The 20,757-nt window shown below is 48.6% G+C and overlaps 1 protein-coding gene across 1 annotated transcript in view; it reads left to right on the top strand.

Annotated features, from left to right (window-relative positions):
• Window positions 1-18,265, top strand: part of FKBP9 (FKBP prolyl isomerase 9) — a 33,374-nt gene extending 15,109 nt beyond the window's left edge. The window contains exons 6-10 of the mRNA XM_037126469.2: window positions 6,056-6,201; window positions 8,995-9,181; window positions 12,671-12,816; window positions 15,138-15,301; window positions 16,900-18,265. Coding sequence (XP_036982364.2) covers window positions 6,056-6,201; window positions 8,995-9,181; window positions 12,671-12,816; window positions 15,138-15,301; window positions 16,900-17,076 — 820 coding nt within the window. The 3' untranslated portion in view covers window positions 17,077-18,265. The remainder of the gene's footprint in view (window positions 1-6,055; window positions 6,202-8,994; window positions 9,182-12,670; window positions 12,817-15,137; window positions 15,302-16,899) is intronic.
• Window positions 18,266-20,757: the final 2,492 nt, after the last annotated feature.

The raw sequence follows: 20,757 nt of genomic DNA, 5'->3' as shown, positions 1-20,757 counted from the left end.
GGGGAGACGAATCTGCAGGAAAACAGGAAAATCTCACTTTAGACACCCACCATCCCTGTTTACTTGCTCAGTTCCTCCAGCATGAACTATGGGGCCTGCGATGGGAAGCGTCCAGAGGGAGGTCCAGGCGGTAGGTGGGGAAACAACAGACTTGGTGGCAGGAGATGTGGATTTCAGTCCCCGGGCACAGTGCACTGGCTGTGTGACGTGGGGCGGTGTTTGATCTCTCTGAGCTTCAGTTTCTTACCAGTTATTAGTGCCTTCCTCAAAGAGATGGTTTAAGAGACAAGGGAGGTAAAAGCACTCCACAGACTTTAAAGGATTTTTTTTTTTTTAGTACGGAGACTGGTTGGATTTATTCACCTTCCTTCCTGCTGTTGACAAGGCTAATTGTGGAGCTCCTGTTGCTCTTCAAAGCTGTGTTTTGTTTACGAGGCTCAGCCTGCAGTGTGCGGAGGGCTGGGGCACGCTTGGTGTCTGCTGTGTCCTGCTCCTTCAAATGTCAGGTGTTGTTCGGAAACTGCTCCTGGTGGGCAAGTCGTGACAGCGTGCTACCTGTCTCTCTGAGGTAGTGGACTTTGAGTTTGTTTAGTTATCCTGAGACATCACAGAAGAGGTTTTTTTTTTTTAAGATTTTATTTACTCATTTTTTAGAGAGAGGTGAAGAGGAGAGAAATATCAATGTGCGGTTGCCTCAGTTGCCTCTCCTGTGCCCCCTACTGGGGACCTTTTCCTCAACCCAGGCATGTGCCCTGACTGGGAATTGAGTTGGCGACCCTTTGGTTCCCAGCCCTTGCTCAATCCACTGAGCTACGCCAGCCAGGGCTTCACAGAAGAGTTTTGATACAGTATTATTTTATTTGAAGTTCAGAATTAAAGTATGTGTTAAGATATTTGTACCACCTGAACTTACCTCCCTCACATCCCCTGTAGCCACTACGAGCTAATCACTTTTATTAATAAGTTCCTTTTTATTTTTTAGTGTGTGGATTTTTTTTCTAATGCGGATGTAAGTAAATGCAAATGTTATGTTATGGTCTCACATTTATGCCACACAGCATAGAGAATATGGTATATAGTACTGTGGGCAGCACAGCGGCACCAGAATGTTGCTGGCAATTGGACCTCGGGTCAGCAACCTTGGTTGTTGAGTTCTGGCTGGGAATGAATTCAGGGCCAAGACTCAGATCCAAGCAAAAGTTTATTGAGAAAGTCACAGAGATAGAAGAAGTGAGCCATGGAAGAAGTGAGCCAGCTGGGCTTCGTGGGCTCAGGAAACGAGTTACAGAGACAAAAGAAGGGCCCTTGTGGTGTAGGAGACCGAGAGCAAAGATATGTGCCTTGAGGAAAGAAGAAGGGGGAAGGGTGCAGCTGTGCTCCAGGGAGAGTGTGCAGGGGAGAAGGGGGGTGGGGGAAGAAGCAGGTGTGCTCCAGGGAGAGAAGGAGCATGCACTGGGTCCTCCATCCTGAGGGTTTTTATCCCTCCTCCTTTAGAGGAGGAGATCTTGGGGGGCGGTCTCAGGGGAGGATGTCAATAGAATACTCATCAGCACTTCTAGGTGTGTTCTTTCAGGCTCGTGGTCTCTACTGATTGGTTGACACCAGGGCAGGGGTTCATTAGTTATTGTATCTGGTCCTGGTGTGGGCCATGTGTTGCTCTGTCTGGTTTTGTTGCTTTTCTTGGCCTGGAGCTGAAATACAACCGAGGCCTAGATGTCATCTCTAGTTTGACCAAAATTCAGGCTCTGTGGTCAACAGACCAGAGGCTTTGTTCCTAAGATTATTTCAGGTCAGTCAGAATCCCGTGGTCCCGAGGGCTTAATGCTTAAGAGAGTGGTTGTGCAGGGGCTTCTACGGGGGTCCTATGAGGCTGTCCTCCACCCCCTTGTTCCTCCTCTAAGGGGGTTTGCCACCCGACTGGTGACATACCTCCCTGGGGGTGAGGCCCCACCCTACAATTGTCCACGCTGGGTACCCAGGGCCCCCAGTGACGTTCGGTACCTCTCCTTCTGTCCCTGCTCTCTCTTAACACCTAACTGCCTACCCCAGTACGTCTACTATGAAATCTTCTGGCTTTTTTTCACCTTGAGATTTTTCCATTTTTTTCCATTTTAATACTTAGAGAGAAATCTTTTTTTTTTTATGTTTGCCTAGTGTTTCATTGGGTGAATGTGCCGTATTTGTTTAACCATTTCTCTACTGATGGCCAATTGAAGTTTTTTCTTTTTCTATTATAGTAAACCTCCAGTATGTGTGTGTATATTATTGCTTGTCATATATGAGCTTGGTTCTGTCCTTTATTCCCTGGAATTATATTTCAATGTAAAAGCCACTTTTCTTGTGGGTACGAGATTTCTTTCCATATTAATGAAATCACAGTTTTCTCAGGTTTCAAACAGGTTTTCATTTTAGTATGTCGGGATCTAGTTTATACTAATGACTAAATAATATTCCATTGGATAGATTTGTCTTAATTTGGGTACTCAATCCCTGTTGTTTTCTGCCTTTTGACATTTTAGGTAGGGCCCAGTAATTATCTGTAGCTGAATCTTAAAGGATATGGTAAATTATTTCCTTGGGATAAGTATCCGGAGGAATCTCTAGTCTCCAGTTAGGAGTATTTTTACAGCTGTTGGAAGACACCACCAAGTTGCCCTCAAGGGAAGTTTCTATCACCAAGACTGCCCCGTGCCCTGCAAACGTGGAGACACTGGATGTCATTTGAAACTAGTCTTTGACAATTTGTAGAAGAAAAATCCAACCTCAGAGCTCTCATCAGAATTTCTTTGATTGGTCTTGAGGTTGAAATTCTTTAAAATATTTATTCACTCTTTGGATATCTTCTTTTGTGATTTACCTATTTATTCCTTTGGCCTGATTTTCTGTTGAGGTTATTGGTATGTGCCTTTTTCTTATTGATTTGAAGACTCAATACTAAAGGTATTAACCTTTTTATGGTTGTATGTGTTGTTGAAAAATATTTTCTGTTTATTTGTATTTTAACTTTGGTTACTGTGATTTTTGACCTATTTAAATGTAAACTTTTTTTTTTAAAGGTTAATCTTTTTTTTTAATTTTTAAAAATTTATTTATCTTTAGAAGGGAAGGGAAGGGAAGAGAGAGAGAGAAATATCAATGTGTGGTTGCTTCTGGTGCATCCCCTGCTGGGAACTGGCCTGCAACTCAGACATGTGCCCTGACAGGGAATCGAACCGCGATCCTTTGGTTCGCAGGCCCGTACTCAATCCACTGAGCTACACCAGCCAGGGCTTAAATGTAAACTTTCTTGTTGAATATATTCTACTTCTCCTTTATGACTCCTTTATTCTTACATAAATTCTTATATATTCTGTCTTCGGTGACTCCCTAAAAAGTCTGTCTCCTCTTTTAGAGTATGTAAATATTCACTTGCGTTTTTCTAATGTCTTTTTTTCTTCATTAAAAATGTTTAAATTTTTTTTATTGATTTTTTTTTTTTTTTTTTTTTAGGGAGAGAGAGAAACACTGAGCTGTTGTTCCACGTGTTCATGATTCATTGGTTTATTCCTGATTGGGCCCTGACTGGGGATTGAACCTATAACCTTCATGTGCTCTAACCAACTGAGCTACCTGGTCAGGGCTCTCATGCCCTTTTAATGGTTTTATTTTTTTATCCTGTAAAATATTCTTTATTAAAAGTTTTATTTTATAAGGTATTATGTTCTTATTGTATAAGTGAAATAATGCAAAGATATATAATTAAATAGAATAATTTCCCATCAGCCCCTTCTATTCTCGCTACCCAGAATAAATGCTAGTAACCTTCCACAGTCTCTCCGTGCTTATAAATGCTTTCATGTTTAAATCTCCAATCCATCTGGAATTTGTTGTGGTGTTCAGTGGGACAGTTAGGATCTAAGTATTTTTTTTCCAGATGGTGAGCTAGTGCTTCCAACACCCTTTATTGAATAATTCTGCTTTTTCCCTCACTCATCACAAATCCGACTTCTATTAGGTGCGAAATGCTTAGGGACACTTTCGGGCCTGGAATTTCTGTCCCTTCCACTGGTCTCACTCTTCCAGGGCAGTGCCACACCTTTCACCAGTGCAGCCTTTTATTTTGCATGATAGCATCCTCTTTCTTTTTTACACATTGTTATTTTCCACTAAGTGACACATTGGCATGGTTCAGAAACCTTCAACGTATGAAAGGACATCCCGTGAAGACTTTAACTCTGATTCTTGCTCCTCAGGCATGCGGTTCCCCTCCTGACAGGGAGGGACTGTTACGAATGTCACAGGTCTTTCACGCACACACAGTGAAATACGTAGTATTTAACCCACTTTAATTTTTTACAGGAATGAGAGCTTGCTATATCCTACACCCTCAAAACTGTGCCCATGATTATTTCTTTTTCCAAGTGAATTTTAGGGTCCCTCCACTCCCCCATACACACGCCACTCAGATTTTGACTGGAATTGTTTTAAAATTTGTAAATTAGTTTAGGGGAACATTGATACCTTGACAAACCTCAGCTTTCTCACTGGGGAACAGGATGGTTTCCCATTTATTTCTGTCTTCTTTTACAGTCATTTAAAGTTCTCTGCACTTCAAACCCACTCTGCCCCTCCAGTCTCTTTCCTGCCTCCTGGCCTTGACCCGGCCGCTCCCCATCAGGTGGTCCCTGCAGCCCCGAGTGTCCACCATCTCCCCCAAGCCCATGGACTATTACCGACTATTCCAGTGGGTGGCTTTTCCCTGCTCTGAGGGACCTGCCATCTCTCCTGCCACCTGGTGCCCCTTTCTCAGGGATCCCACCTCACAGGTGGCCAGGGCTGAACTGCTCTTGGCTGACAGTCACCAACACCTGCCGGTGAGGCAGCCCCCTGGGGACAGGGGAGGGTGTGCAGAGAGCCCGCCTCCTGGGCGAGGGGAATCATCCGTCACTACCATTTCTTTATGCCAGTGGGTTTGTGGTCTCTGAGGGGTATGAGAAGGAAAGCCCCTCCCTGCTCTTCTCGGCCCCACCTGGCCCCAGGCCGGCATCCTTTGGCTGTGTTCAGTGAGGTAATGGTGGGACGGACCGGCTCTTTCAGGGCAGCCTTTTCACCATGGGGTGGAGGCTGGCACAGATCACCATGGCTTGGAGCTGGGAGTCGACGTGGCAGACGAAGTTTCATCACTTTATTCTGGAATCATCTGTCTTTGGGAAACTGATTCTGCCCTCACCAAACTCATGATACTTGAACTCCCTTGGCAGTTTGCACGGAGGCTGGAATGCCTGGGCCCCCGCCAGCGGCCCGGGGAAACCCAGGTCTGCACCCGGAGGCAGCGCGGTGAGCCGGGGCAGAGCAGGGAGGCTCCCCAGGCTCTCTGTACACGCGCTGCTTTTCGGGACTCTGAATACTCCTGTGCCCCATGCACAGATAGTCTCGTCTTTAGATGCTGGAGACAATGCCCTTGAACGCACTCTTAGTTTCATTTTTTATTGATTGGTTTTAGAGAGAGGAAAGGAGAGACAGGGAAAGGGGTGAGAGAGAGAGAGAGAGAAACATCAATTTGTTGTTCCACTCATATTTTTTGTTTCTTTTTTATTGTTCCACTTATTTGTGCATTCATTGGTTGTTTCTTGTATGTGTCCTGACCAAGGATTGGACCTGCAGCCTTGGTGTATCCAGAGGATGAGCTCACTGAGCTCCCAGCCAGGGCCTACTTTTTATTTCTGATAAGGGCTCCCCTCGATGCGGTTTTCATGAACTTGACACAGTTGCCAAGCGTACAGTCCAACTGGCATGAGCTACATTTCTGTGGTTGCTCCCTGTCGCTGCATCCCATTCATAACCTGACCAGAGTGGGTTGGAGGGCTTGTTTCTGGAGGTGCTTTTGTAGATGGCCACCTCCAGGCTGTGTGTGGACAGAGGGGCCAGTTTCCTTAGATTGTGAGAACACAGGCTAAGGGTTTCCTGTATCCCTGGGGCTAGTGGCTTCTGCATCCTGTTGCCTCATGGTGCTGACTAATGTCATAGCTGTTGTGGTGTCCCTTGTGCAGAACCTCTTTCTTTTCTTCTTTTCTAGCTACTCACGGAACCGCACCTTTGACACATACATTGGGCAGGGCTACGTGATTGCTGGGATGGATGAAGGTTTACTTGGCGTTTGCATCGGAGAGAAGCGGAGGATTGTGGTCCCCCCTCACCTGGGGTACGGGGAGGAAGGGAGAGGTGAGTGCCTGCTGCCTTCTCCAGGTCCCACAAAGCAGCACCGACGGCTGCTTGCACCCTGGATCCAAGCATCCAGGGCTTCTTGAATGAAGTGTCCAAACTGAATCCACCTGGCTGGTGTTGCTCAGTGGACTGAGTGCCAGCCTGCAGACCAAAGGGTCCCTGGTTCAATTCCAAGTCACTGCACATGCCTGGGTTGCCGGTTAGGCCAGGTCCCCATTAGGGGGCGTGTGAGAAGCAACCACACATTGATGTTTCTCTTTTTCTTTTTCTCCCTTCCTTCCCTTCTCTAAAAATAAATAAATAAAATCTTTAGGAAAGAAAAGTAAATTCCAAAACACCCTTTTTGTTCTTTAACAGCTTTATTTGTGGTATAATGTATATGCCATAAAGCTCACCCATCTTCAGTATACAGTCAGAGACTTGGAGTAAAGGCGGTGAGTTAAGCCACCACTCCCTTAGTCCTGTTTCAGAACAGTTTTCTCGCCCTCATCACAAGCTCCCTTCAAAAATTACACAGATAATACACGTTGACTTTAGAAACTACAGATAAAGAAAATGAAAATCTCCTCCAATCCCGCCACCCAGGGATAGACATTGCAACGTGGTAAAGGAAGAGCGACCCTAGAAGAAGTCCCTGTCAGTCCCAGACCCTGTGAATATGTGACCTTTTATGGCAAAAGGGACTTGGCAGATGTGATTAAGGTAGAGATCTTGTGATGGGGAGGTGATCCTGGGTCACTCAGGTGCCCTCGATGTCCTCAAGAGTCTTTGTAAGAGGGACACAGGAGGTTAGAGAGAGGAGAACACGCTAAGCTGCTGTCTTGGGAGATGAAAGAAGGGACCACATGTCAAGGAAGGAGGGTGGTGGCCTTGGGAAGCCGGACAAGGCAAGGACATCGGTTCTGCCCTGAAGCCTCCAGAAGGAACGTATCCCTGCCAACACCTTGGAATTAGACTTCGAACCTTGAGTTAGGAGAATAAATGTGCATTGTTTTAAGCCACCAAGTTTGTCGTAAGTTGTCATAGCAGCAATAGGAAACTAATACAGCTGTGAAGTGGACTGTTCTACATCTTGAGTGTATATGAATCTACGTCGATAAAAGGAAACACGTGTCCACTGATGAGAATGCTGGACACTGGGCCCCTCTCTCCACGTGACTTTGTGATTCTGTCCCCACCTGACTAGTTGTGAACTCTATGCCGTCAGGGAGTTTTAATGGTTGCATAGTATTCCAAGCCAGACTTCCTTTCTTAATTATGTTTCTTCTCATATGGCATTTTTTTGGCTAGCTTGCTTAGGCATAGTTGATACAGCATTTATTTTGCTTTTGTTTTCCTTTTGCTGATGGGATTCTGGCTGGCCTGGCAGGCTGTACACATTCCTTTGATTAACCTGGATCTTTGGAATTTCCCCAGTAGGGTGTGTCCAGAGTATCTAAGAAACAACAGGTTGGTTATACTGTGGATAAACATACTTTGTCTCCTGACTTAAATTTCTGATTTATAAAGCCACAACCAACCACAGCTTAAGACACATTCAACAGGCTTGCTTTAGGTCCTGTTTACTTAGGGTCTTGATGCTTTGTTGTTTTGTAGCATGTAAATTTCTGCTTTTAGTCAAATGCATGCAGAAATAGAAAACTACTTTCCGAGTATTTCTGTTGTGTAATAATGCCCTCAGGACTAATCCTTCCTCTCTCTAAAAAGACTACATTGATGGAAAACATTTGCTGAAATGATTTTTCTCCTTTTGGCTTTCTATCAACTATGAGACAGAGCTCTGCAGAGAATTATATAAGGTTGTGGGAAGCATCGGAAGGCTCATAAATTTTCTGGGCATGAGACTGCTGCATCCCGAGTCATTTGTTGCTGTGGGGGAGGGGCACCCTGCCCTGTAACACCCAGGTGCGTTTGTGCCGGGTCCACCTCTGTCTTCCTTTGACTGGCACCCATGCCCACTTTGTGGGGTGAGATGGGACCTACTGCTAATCCCAGAAGGCTGTTGGAGCACAGAGGAAGCATTCAGTAGCTGTCCGTGGAAGGAGGCAATACCGGGCTCTGCAGTGGGCTCCCGGGCTCTATTCCTGGCACTGCACTTTCTTGCGGTCATTTTCTCACCGGGTTGCCTCAGAGGATGAGAGAGAACATGTACGGAAACTCCTTCCGTAAGTGAAAGCGTTGTTGAGAGGTCATGTGTTCAGGTGGAGACAAGAATGGGAGAGAAAAGCCCCTCTGTGGTTTTGTGTGGACCAAATGTATAGGATGGCTGTAAAGGCGCTTGGGGAACCTCGGGTGTTCTGTGTCGTAAGGGGTGTGGGTGGGCAGTTTGGGCTGGGGGTCTTTCCCCACGACCTTTCCGTAGGTTTTTTCTCTCTTGCACAGTGACTTTCACACTCATCTCACCTCTTACTTCTGGGAGGAGCAGGGTGAGCCTTAATGTGGCTGAGCGTTAGTTTCCCTGTCTACGGGGAACTTAGCTGCAAATCTTTCAGGCTCAATGACTGCATAGGGCAGGAGCTCATCAATTTGGATTGTAGTCCAACCCATGCTCCTAACTGGCTGTGTGACCCCGGCCAAGTCTGCGCCTCCGTTTCCCCACCTGTTAAGTGAGGGTTAGGTTACTTCCAACAGCCCTTGCAGCTTCATTCTTCCAGAATGCTGTAGGATTTCATGTCTCAGTCCCCTGGGCTCCTCACTGAACACCTGGGAGGACTTACGTGGTGATGTGAGGAGACATGTGTCCCGCTGCTAGGAGCATTCCCTAATTCATTTCCCGTGTGTGTCCTTCAGGGAATATCCCTGGCTCGGCTGTGTTGGTGTTTGACATCCACGTGATCGACTTCCACAACCCTTCAGATTCCATCAGCATCACCTCCCACTACAAGCCCCCCGACTGCTCCGTGCTGAGTAAGAAGGGGGACTACCTCAAGTATCACTACAATGCGTCACTTCTGGATGGGACCCTGCTGGATTCCACGTAAGGGCCCCCCCTGGATTGAGGGGGAGGTGAGCCTGGGGGGCAACAGTTGTGCATTCCCAGGATTCTCCTTTTCTTCTCATCAGATACTGGCTGAGAACTTTTATCATTGTTCTTCCTGTGCCTGCCCCCCACCCCCCCGCGGCAGCGCTAAGCCTCCATCACTGCTCAGGAGCATCATTCTGAGTTCTCCGTAAATGGTCACCCCAGTTCCTAGGAAGTTGTCTTCTGAAAAACAGATCTCATAACTACTGTCTTTACTGCTTCTTTAAACTTGAACCTGCAGATGTATCCAGACTTGGAGTCTGATGCATCAAGCTGTCCTTGTCCCCTGCATTCTGCCCCACTCGTCTCTTCTGCTGGGGCCGGCCTCCCGCCTCCAGGGGCCCCTGCAGTGGGACAGGATGTGCGCTGCTTGTCCTTTCCTTCCTGTCAGCTTCTGCCCTGGCTTCCTTCCTTCCCTCAAAACCTCTCCTTAATCCTCAGGAAGAACCAGCTGCTCCCTCTTCTGTAGTCTCATCGTGTTTTATGCAACCCCTGCCTTTTATTTTCATTTCTATCTCGGTTGCTGGCCTGAATACCTGAGGGACACCTACAATATTTATTTATATTTTTATTCCTTACATCTCGCCCAGAGCACAGCACCAAGGGAGCATTTCATAAATGTTAATCGACTGAGAGGACTCTGAAAAGACATTAGAGGAATCAACAGTTATAAACTAGTATCAGGGACGCTAAAGGAGCTTTGCTTCTTATGCATCTGCATCTTCAGATGTATCTGTAAGTTAATACAATATTTTCTTCCTTGGGAAAGAGACACTTTCAGCCTTTCTTTATATCTCCACGTAAGTGCGTCTGTTTCTGTACTGAGTTTGGCTTAGGTTCCTGTTCGGTCCCAGGGGCAAGAAGGACTTCACATACACAGTGTGTGCTGCACTTATTCCAGATGCGGAGGGTCTTGCCTCCCTCCCCCAAGTCCCTCTGCCTCCTGGCTTCCGGTGACAGAGTGTGGCTGGGGAGAGCCTGGCCTGGAGGACGAGCCCTGGGGACGCAGCTTCCAGACCTCTCTCTGCTGCTGGGAGACCCTGTGCACTCAAATCGTGGGCGTGTCTGATCGCATCCAAACGTGTTGATTATTAGCAGCAGCATCTGACAAATCTGTAAGAAAGTAAAAATGCTTCCAAAAAATTATGACATGCTGCCCCTGTAGCATGTACCCCAGTTACAGAGATGTTAAAATGTGAGAAAATATGCATCACAGAATCAGTGAAACAGGGACTAGCTTCTGGGCAGAAGGTTTCCATGGACGTGGGTGAACAAGCCTCCTTGCCCTGGAGTCAGAGGCCTGCGCAGCGCAGTGGGGAGGAAGACTGGCTTGTGGTTGTTTTAGGGCTTCGGTGAGTTCACGAGGTTAGAGTGGTCTACAAGATCAAGGGCATAGGTCATTGTTCTTGCTAATGTTCACATTTTTGCCTGGCCGTGGAAAGGGGATGCAGGGGCAGGAAATGAGCAAAGGAATTCTGACTTGGTGCCTTCAGGATGTGCTTCTCGCATGAGGTGGGAGCATCAGCTTTCCAGCCTTCTCTTGTGTGTTTGGTGGGTTCACAATCCTCTTCCAGAGCAGCTGGGAGCCACGTGACGCTCCCTCCTCTTATCCAAGACTCCATTCTGCATCATGAGGTCACTTGTGGGACAGCATCCTTGCTGGACTCCTCTGGGTGTGAGCTTCAGAATCCTGGGGCAAAGGGCAGTGTGGCGGGCTTCTTGCCTACCTGTGTGTTCTGAAAGGTGGGACCTGGTCCCACCCCAGCCCTGGGAGTAACCAATGAACAAAGGAGGCAGCCAACTGTTGGGAAGACAGAGGGAATGTTGGAAGGAAGCCAGAGAGGCTGGCTGCAGGCAGGAGGCGGGAGGCAGGAAGCTTTCGAGAAGCTGGGAATGCCCAGAAGGAATGAGGAGAATGTCTGAGAGACAGACTGCTGGAAAAGAGAGAAAAGGAGGGCCTCAGGGAAGAGACCGTGGGGTTTTCAGACATGACATATGAAGACATATGGCTTGCTTGGAGGGTTTTCTTAATATGTGTTTAAACTGGCCTCGGAGAGGAAGAATGGAGATTGGTCATATGACCCCTGAACGCGGTCCTGAAACCCAGTCGTCCCATGAGAGGTCCCGATGGTCCCTGCAGAAAAGCAGTGTGAAGGCGCCTCTGTGCCTGGGACAAAGGAGCGATTGTGTGGGCAGCAGGACGGGGGGCCGCTTCCCGCGGGCTGCCAGCGGAGGCATCCTGTAGCGGTTGGTTTTCTCTCTTTCTGTTTCGTCCCAGGTAGGACAAATGCAAACGCTGTTTGGGTTTCCCAGCCCCAGAGGACCCACCGGGCCCTGGGAACCAGCTTGAGGAGGGGAAGAGCTGGCAGCCCTGTGCCCTGGGGAGGGTAGGAAAGCAGAGGAGGGGACGTGACCCAAAGGGGCTGACCCTTCTGTGTTGTCACCACCTGGTCAGGGGTGCCGAGGAGCCTCTAAGATATTGGGAGGCTCTCCTCCTTGGCAGTGAAGAGTGTTCTCACTGTTGGCCCGTAGGAAGGGACGGGAAGGCCATGGGTTTGGAGACACATTGATTTTCAGTAGTGGTGGGGGTGAGAGAGCCCAGGGAACGTGGGCGTCAGTGATCGTGAAAACCACGGTTCCAGTGAAGCTCTGCGTTATTTTTCTGCAGAAACTGTTACAGACCCAAGCACTCCACACCCCCAAGGCCACCTGTGACTTGAGTTCTGTGTACTTCCTCTCCGCTGTGCCAAGTGCGGCATGTCACCTCCTGTTTAGAGTGTCCCTGTGTGACAGCTCTCTGTGTCTCCGTCCTGCAGATGAGGAAACCGAGGGCACGTCTCCCAGGGTCAGATTACGGGGCCGAACCAGGAGTCACACCCAGGCCTTGCTGACTACAACCCAGGGTGTAACTACATTTCCTGTTTATAAAATTCCCATGGAAGTGTCTGACCAGACCATTGACTGAAACTTAAAAAAGAATTGTAAGAGCAGTACAAAGAGCTTTGTCCCCCCTGAACCACTGGACAGTTGGTTGTCCCCACGCTGCCCTGTCACCGCTCAGCACTTTTGTGGGCTGTTCCCAGCGCCAGGGCCCTTCTCCTGCATAACTCAATCCAGGCATTAAAATCAGGAAGGCGACAGCGATCTACTGCTACCTTTTAATTTTCAGACACCACTTCAGTTTTGCTAAATGTTCCCAGAAGGTCTTTACTCGCCAGAGGACCCCATTCCCGTATGTTCTAACCCTGCCTCTGCCTCCCTCTCATTTTCATCTGGACACTTGAGAAGATGATGGGTGTCTTGCTGTTGTTTTTTGCAAAGTGCCCCCCTTGTGGGTTCATCTGTTGCCTCATGACCCGAGAGGGGCTTTGTGTCTCCGGCAGCGACGTGATGTGCCGAAGTGGATGACCGACCTAACCTGGGACTCTTCTCTTCCTCTCTCAGGTGGGATTTAGGCAAGACGTACAACATTGTCTTGGGGTCCGGACAAGTCGTGCTGGGCATGGACATGGGTCTCCGGGAGATGTGCGTCGGAGAGAAGCGGACGGTGGTCGTCCCGCCCCACCTGGGCTACGGGGAGGCTGGCGTGGGTACGTGGCAGCCTGAGGGGTGTCTGGGCCACCTGCCTCTGAAGTCTGGGCTTTGGGGTGCTGTGTTTAGAATCACGATATGCTTCTTCCATTTTGTTTTTCGGGTTTTTTAAATGTTTTTTATTTTTATTTTTCAATCACAGTTTTCTTTCAATATTAGTTTGTACTGGTTTTAGGAATACAGCGTAGTGGTTAGACCACTGGGTGGAATCACATACTTTACAGAGATTCCCCCTCGGTATTTCCAGTACCCACCTGGCCCCATGCACAGTCATCGCGATAGCATTGACTGTGTTCCCTGTGCTGAACTTATATCCCCATGACTCCTCTGTGACAACCAGTCTGTCCTTCTCCATCCCTTCACCTTTTACACCCAGGCGTCCAACCCCGCTTCTTTCCTTTTGAACCCCAAGAATCTGTTGTATTTTTTTAAAAAGCATTGAGCATTTTTGTATGAAGACCCCTGTGAATTCAGCATTGGTGCCATGTTAATGCCCCACGCCCTGTTGAGAAAGTGGGGTTTCCATGAAATGCACTTGGACCTTCGAGCCCTTGTGTGGGAAGTGCCCCTGCAGGAGCTGCCCAGGCAGCGCCTTGTAGGCGAGGCAAGGCCGGGTGCTTCCTTCAGACCTGGGTCCCGGGACAGCAGAAGGCTATTGGCCTTAGCTTTTCACTTGTCCTGAATTATCTGTGCAAGGAGGTTTCCTTTCATGGGAGACGAATTCATGTTCTAGAACTGCTGGCTTTATCTCGCTCGCCCTCACAACTGTTAGGGTTCATGTACTTAACGATTTTGGCCAGAATGAGTCCCCAGGGAGGACTTGGGAACCCCTTCTCTTTCCGTGCGTTAAATGCTCCTGCTGTCTGGCGGTGGGGGCAGGGGGAGGTGCTGACTTGGAAAAGCGATGGGCGTTTTGGACTGATTTTCTGTTTTGGACAGTTTTTAAATAACTGTAAAAACACTCCCTGCCACTCCTTCCCAGTCTGAAAAGAAACAAAAAAATATGTTGTGTACCCTATAATACGGTACTGCTGTGATTATGTATTAAATAATTATAATCTGTAGGAATAATTTTAAGTAATATTTATTATATTTGTATATATAGTCACATACTTATATAACTTCTTTTGGGTCTATGCTATATATAAGGTCCATCCAGAAAGTATCCAGTCATGCACCATTAAAAATAGAGACATTTATTGAAGAAGATACAAGAAACATTGTACATGGGACAATGACACCTCAGTCCCCTTCAAAGTAGGCACCTTGGGACCTCACAGAGTTCTCCCAGTCACCACCATCAGCTGCCCCTTCCTATTTTCCTGAGTCTAATTGATGTTCTGAAATCTCTTCCCTCTCAAAGGTGATTTTAGTTTTGGGGAAAGCCAGAAGTTGCAGGGTGCCAAATCCGGGCTGTAGCAGGGCTGAGCCACCTGGATGATGTGATGTATGAGCAGTGCATTGTAGCAATGAGGCTGCCAAACGGTAGTTGTAGTTGCCCATAGCTGCAGCCTTCTGAATCATCCAGATAGTTTCCACAGAGGAATGGTCAAGCTTAACGCAAAATCTGATGCAGATTTGTTGTTCTACTCACTCAGTCATTTTGACTGTGACGGCCACACAGTACACATGCTCACTCAGTGGCATCTACCACCCACACTGACTAGTACAGTGAAGTCGTCATTGTTCACACATGCGCATTCCAGTCCACTCTCCCTGGCTGCCAGGTAACATCGATGTTGCACAAACCGTTCTCGTTATATTAACAATGGCTGGACTTTTCCTGGACAGACCTCGTAAACCGTTTTTGACTTTGTGTTTACAGTCGTATCTTGGATCATGATTTTAAGGCGTACTTTATTATTCTTAAAGTTCTGCTGTTAGATTTATTAAAAAATTCTCCCATTGGAGTCTCTACTAGTTAGTGGCTTTCAAACATTTTTCACCAGAATACACAGTAAGAAATACGTATATCTCCTAATCTCTGTAACAAATAAATATGTACACGTACATTTCATTTTATATGTAAAACTGAAACTCAAGTTTCATAAAATGATACTTCACCTTTCTGTGTGCAAGGTGCCTGGATCTGTTTTATTCTGTTCCTTCACTTAAACAAAACATGCTGGTCACCATCCTCTCAAATGACTTGACGACTGTCTTGTCGTCCCTTCCTACAGTTTGGAAGAACCACGTGCTGATGCTGGCTTTTCTTGCCTTCCCTGTGGCAGCGAGAGCCCAGGGTGAGGTGGGAAGCTGAGGGGGCCGGTCGGCTGCCACGCTGCGGCGCTAACCCGCCCCCTCCCTGTTGCTGAGGCAGATGGAGAGGTGCCAGGTAGCGCCGTGCTGGTGTTTGACATCGAGCTGCTGGAGCTGGTGGCCGGCCTGCCTGAGGGGTACATGTTCATATGGAATGGCGAGGTGTCACCAAACCTCTTCGAAGAAATCGACAGGGATGGCAACGGGGAAGTCCTGCTGGAAGAGGTAACTGACCTTTGAAGGGGAGTGGCACTGAAGGGGCTCAGGGGGCCTGACCGGGCCTGGGGACCCATTCTGAAGGGGAAGGCTTCTCAGGGTGTGGGGACACCTGCGTTTATTTCCTGTGCTGACTGTGACCTGTGCACTCACGTGCCTGGCACTGTCCCGTGTGCTCTGTAAGGTGAGGCTCTTCGAGGAAACTGAAGCCCCAAGAGGTACAGGCACTGATTCAGGGCTCACAGATCCGGATGGGTTCCCAGTTCCCAGGGGCCCACCCATACCCACCCTGGGCTAAGTGTGCTTCACACACGTTATTTTGGTTGGCCCTCTGGAATCATCCCTATTTTCCAGAAGAAGCCACGATGCGCAAGCTCGCACAGCTCCCCCGTGGTTGGAGCCAGGACCCGCAGCCCTGTTTGAGCTTCTGGGTCCTGTGTTGTTTCTCCTGGACCGGATGCCCCTGTGTGGACCTGTTGCGGCCCTGGGGGGTCCAGGGGTCATCCTTTCCCCGCCTGCTCGCTCAAGGACATCGCTCCAGCCTTCTCCCCTTTCTCGCATGTGGTCTGCACTTCCCCGGCTACTGGCATGCTTGCATTAGCGCTGAACCTGGCCTTGCTGAGGGGACCGGTGCCCCTCCCATTGCTGAGTCAAGTAGTTGGTCCTCACTGCCTGACTCCTTTGCATGATGCCTTCTTTTTCCAGCTTCCAGACACTGCCACTTAGTGTTCCTTCTGTCTCATGAGTAGTAGCTCCTCAGGAGTCTGTTCTCTGATCTAAATTGGAAGTCGGATCATGGCCTGCTGCAACTCAGAATGCTGTAGAAGTCCTCCCATTTCCCAGGTCCTTCCAGTGGCCTGTAAAGGCCCTGCAGAGGCCTCCCACAGCCTGCCCACTGTGGCCTCCCCTCCCCCTACTCTCCTCTTGCTGGTCTGTGAATGCGGCCGGCATGCATGCACCGTCCTCCGCACCTGCTCTGCGCTCTGCTCCGGAGACCCGTGCCCTGGATAACTGGCTCCTTCCCTCACTTCCTTCATCCCTTTTCCCAGGTATTCCTCCTTCACTGGGTCTTACCCGGACCACTGAGTTGGTACTTCAACCCCCTAGCCCACCTGTACTTTTGATTTTCCTTACTTGGCTCTGCTTTTCTGTTTTTCGAGAGCATTTCACTTTCTAACTTAACATGTAACTTAGTGGTGGTATTCATTTTGAATGTGTGTCTTTCCTACTAGAATATGCTGGAGTGACAAGGGCAGCATGTACCTCTAGGATGCTGCTCCGCATACAGCAGATGATGGGTTTTTCTTGTGTGAACGAACGGATGTGGGCAGCAGGGTTCTCTGGGGCTGGGTGGCCGGGGGTCAGCCCTGGGGAAGGACTGAGGGTGGAAGGTTGATTTGGGGTGACAGGACAGGTCCAGGAGCCACACTGCGCATTGCCTGCCTGGATGTTGGGGGTTTTTGACCTGCATCAGGTGAACAAGCCAGGCTGCGGAGCTCGCACAATTCTGTCTGCTTTGGCAGCTCAGACGCAGGTTTGTTCTGTTCGGGCCTGGGCTCAGCACACTTGGTGGCTGTGTCTCAGGGTCTGTCCTGTCCCCTTTCCAGTTCTCGGAGTACATCCATGCCCAGGTGGCCTCTGGCAAAGGAAAACTCGCTCCTGGTTTTGACACTGAGATGATTGTGAAGAATATGTTCACCAACCAGGACCGGAATGGAGACGGCAAGGTCACGGCGGAGGAATTTAAACTCAAAGACCAGGAAGCCAAACACGATGAACTCTGACCCAGATACAAGCTGCCATGTGACACCAAGGCCCCCGTCATGACATGGCATGCCATGAGGGTGTGAGGGTCTCTCAGCAGGTGGATTGTCAGCAAGTGGTAGTGGGTCACACATCAGGGGTGCGTCGATACACATGCTGAGAGTTTTAGGCCGAATGCCAGTGGTACTAGACAAAATTGGGGCGCAGTGCCTTAGTGTGGGCTGTGTAGGATGTGGAAAAGGCTGTCCTGCCAACCATTGTTTGTGGGTCTCCTGGGTAGTTTTGTTATTAAAAGAAAATAGTGTCACACAGAAGTTATGGCCATCTTGGAGGGAACAGAAGAAGAAGGGTCCAGGATACCTATGTAAAGAGGATGAAGAAAAATTTTTGAACTTGCTGGTGTTTTGCAAGCATTGTCCAGATGGGCAGAGAAAAATAAAGGGCGTGTCCCAGCAGGGTTCCCAGAAAGCCCCAGAAAGCTTCTCAGTGGCCTGTGCAGCCTCTGGTTAAGCCCAGCCTCCACCTTCCCCCTGACACACACACACATGCACACACACACACACACACACACACACACACACACACACTTTTCTAGTTCATCACACCCCTTGCTGTTGCAGTCCTTTGATTGGCCAGGTAACTTGGGTATCAGTGGGCCAAACTAAAGGCATCTAGGACCACAGATAGAGAACTTGAGTCTGCATTTGCCACGCGGGGTTCCCTGCACCCCTCTTTCTTATCCCCATTGCTCTATCCCTCAGTGCACTGAACCCTTTGATCATCAGACAGATATGCACAGGGCTGGTGGCCGAGCCGAGCTCCAGAGCATGTCACTGTGGCCGAGGTGGGTATGTCTTCCCAACAGGCGAGCGTAACTAAGGTGACATACTTCTGCTGCTCATCTGTGTCCTGGATGGGGAGGTGCCCTAAAGCCCGGGCCTCACTCTGCAGAGGAAGACGAGGACACGGCACCTGTCGGCTTATCCCCCCGTTACGTGGTAACCACCCTACGTCCTCTGTTCCCAACTGGTGGTGGCTCTCACTCTGAAGTAATAATGCAGGATTTCCCCTCCGAAACTGCTTTGTTTTACTAATTTAAACAGTTTTGTACTGACATAGCTCTGAGGTAGTCCGTGAAAATGCCATGCACTCGTTCAGTTGAATGTTGGAAAACTGACCTTTTCCGTATATAAAATGTTGAAGTCTCTAGTTTGGCTCTGTGGTGGTTTATTTGAAGACTGAGAGGATCCCTTGGGAACAAACTGTGTAGTCAGATAAAAACCCAGTGGGACTACGCCACATGGAATTGGGAGAGTGCTGAACAGTATCGAATAGGGGGTGTGGGGTGCCCCTGGCAGGAGGCACCTTCCTAGGAACTTCTGCAGAAAAGCTACTGAGAGTTCTGTTGCAGAGGTGTGGACAGGACTCGGGGACCCAGGACAGCTGGTGGCCAGCAACCCCGGCAAGCAGTTACCACCTGGGTGTGGAGGGTCTCGGGGAGGGCCGTGTGGTGGGAGCGGTGGAGGGCCTGAGTGGCTCCCGGCACTGAGTCTGCTGCTGCAGCAGAGACGTGTGTCCCTGCCACAGGCCCCCGGGAGCTGAAACGAGCTGGAACCAGAAGGCAAGGGAGCTGAGGGGCTGGTGGTGCAGGTCAGAGACAGGTGGAGATGGGTCAGGGAGGGTCTGGTGGGAGCAATGGAGAGTAATGGCACAGGGATGTGGGAAACTATTCATGTATGTATGTACTTAGGTTTTTAAAAAGCAAATGTTAATTATTTTTTTGCAGAATCAACCACAGGGGCTCTGGGTGCTTTTGGGAAAGGAGACGCCCAGGCTTTCCGCCTGCTGCTGCCAGGGTCACTCACACTCCTCAGCCCTCTCCTAGCAGGTGCAGCTGGTCACTCGGTTTCCTTGCACAGGAAGGCTGCCTGGAAGGCTGATGTGCTCCTCATGTGCCCGGCAGGCTGATGACCACGCTCTGTGGAACTGCCCTTGGAGCGCTCAGGCCTGTCACCCTTCACCACCCTTACGTATCTGTGCAGAGGAAAAGTCTTGTGCTTATTCTCTACCCCAGTTTTTAGCTGGTCCTGCTTGAATTTATTCGGGGGGGGGACACAGGTTGAAGGAGTAAAGTTAAGTTTCCCTGGAGACTTAAGGACTGCGGGCCATACAGCTACAACTTCAAGAAGAGACAGACCTTTTAGTGGGTTTTTGTTTGTAAACTATGCCTGCCTGCCTGCAGGTCCCTTGTTATCTGTGTTTTCTTCAAAATGCTTGTCTTTCATGTAACAGCTCCTTTTTTCCACCTGGACCACCCACCCACTAGGATGGAGGAAGGTGCAGGAGGGCAGGAAGCAGGTCTGATTGGTTAACTCCTATTTCTCTAGAACCCAGTTTACAGTAAGGACTTAACTGTTTGTTCACTATTCATTTAGTCCTCACCTCTAGAGCTAATTAATCCCTGACCTTCTAGATGAGGAAACCAAAGATTAGAATAGTTAAGAAACTTGCTCCACATCATAGGATCAAAGACTCAGATCCAAGTTTAACTGATTTCAAGACTTGTGCTCCTTACAACTCAGGCATTTTGTAATCTATTTTTGTGCTGAAATATCAGACTGAGTACAAAATTTAGCATGATGGTTGAATTCCCAGTAACCTTGAGAAGTGTCAGGAGTAGCCATTGAAGGTCACATGTATCTTCCTTGCTGATTCTCTGTAGTGTACACCAGAGAAAACCTGAACCTGGACTCTGGATAGAAGAACCCCCAACAATCTAATCTGCATGATCAACTTCAGTGTCTGTTACACGATGGGATGGTGATAGCTTATGAAATCTCTCTGGAATGAGCTAGTATCGCTGACAGGTTTTTTTTTGTTTCATTAAAGTTTTTTATCTTGGCATTAAAAACTGCCTTGCCTTATAGAGTAAAACTTGAAATTGGAAAAAAAACCCCCTACTGGCTAATGGTATTCTTTAGAGATGTGGCAGTTAACTTTACACTATCAATGATCAGCAGGACTGCAAAGGGTATTTTTGTTTTATCAGATTGCTCAGACTATGCTGGGGGATCTAACAGCTTACATCTTCATGGGTGGATAACCTAGCAATACTGAGTACTTGCGCTAAGCTATTCTAAGTGCAACTACAAATTTTAAACGGACACACAGATGTCTCAGGAAACGATCCACTTCACTCCAGCTCCCCCCGCCCCAGGGCTCAGCTCTCCCTCACCCACCTAGAGGCTGTGTCATCACCCTGGGGGGGGCGAGGGTGAGCAGACTGAGATGCAGCTTAAACAACTCGTCCTGGTCTCACACTGAGGGGTGGGAAGAGGAGCCAAATCCAGGCCCTGTAGCTCCTTTCCTACTGGCTGCATCATTCTAAAAGCTGAAGTTGGAAACAAGCATTTTCAACATCAGTAGCATCAGGAGCAGCAAGATGTGATAGGGTCACAGGCATAGAGTGGAAGAGGCAGGGGCTTTGGCTCGATAATCAGGGTACTGTGGAAGTGGCTAGAAGGGCTGTAGAGACCGCGCCTTCATTTTACAGGGAAGTGACTGGTCTACAGTCTTAGTAAAGGACTGATGCATGACTTGAATGCAGGTTGTAACTGCAGTGTTCTTGGCATTGACTCTGCAATATGCTTTTTTTGTGGGAGCATCTTATAAGCTCCTTTGGAAAACAGCCAGGAGGGCAA

This window comes from Artibeus jamaicensis, unplaced genomic scaffold (assembly GCF_021234435.1).
Source record: "Artibeus jamaicensis isolate MK-2021 breed Jamaican fruit bat unplaced genomic scaffold, CSHL_Jam_final contig_1016, whole genome shotgun sequence".
NCBI classification, from domain to species: Eukaryota; Metazoa; Chordata; class Mammalia; order Chiroptera; family Phyllostomidae; genus Artibeus; species Artibeus jamaicensis.
This window is presented reverse-complemented; position numbering and strand designations above follow the sequence as displayed.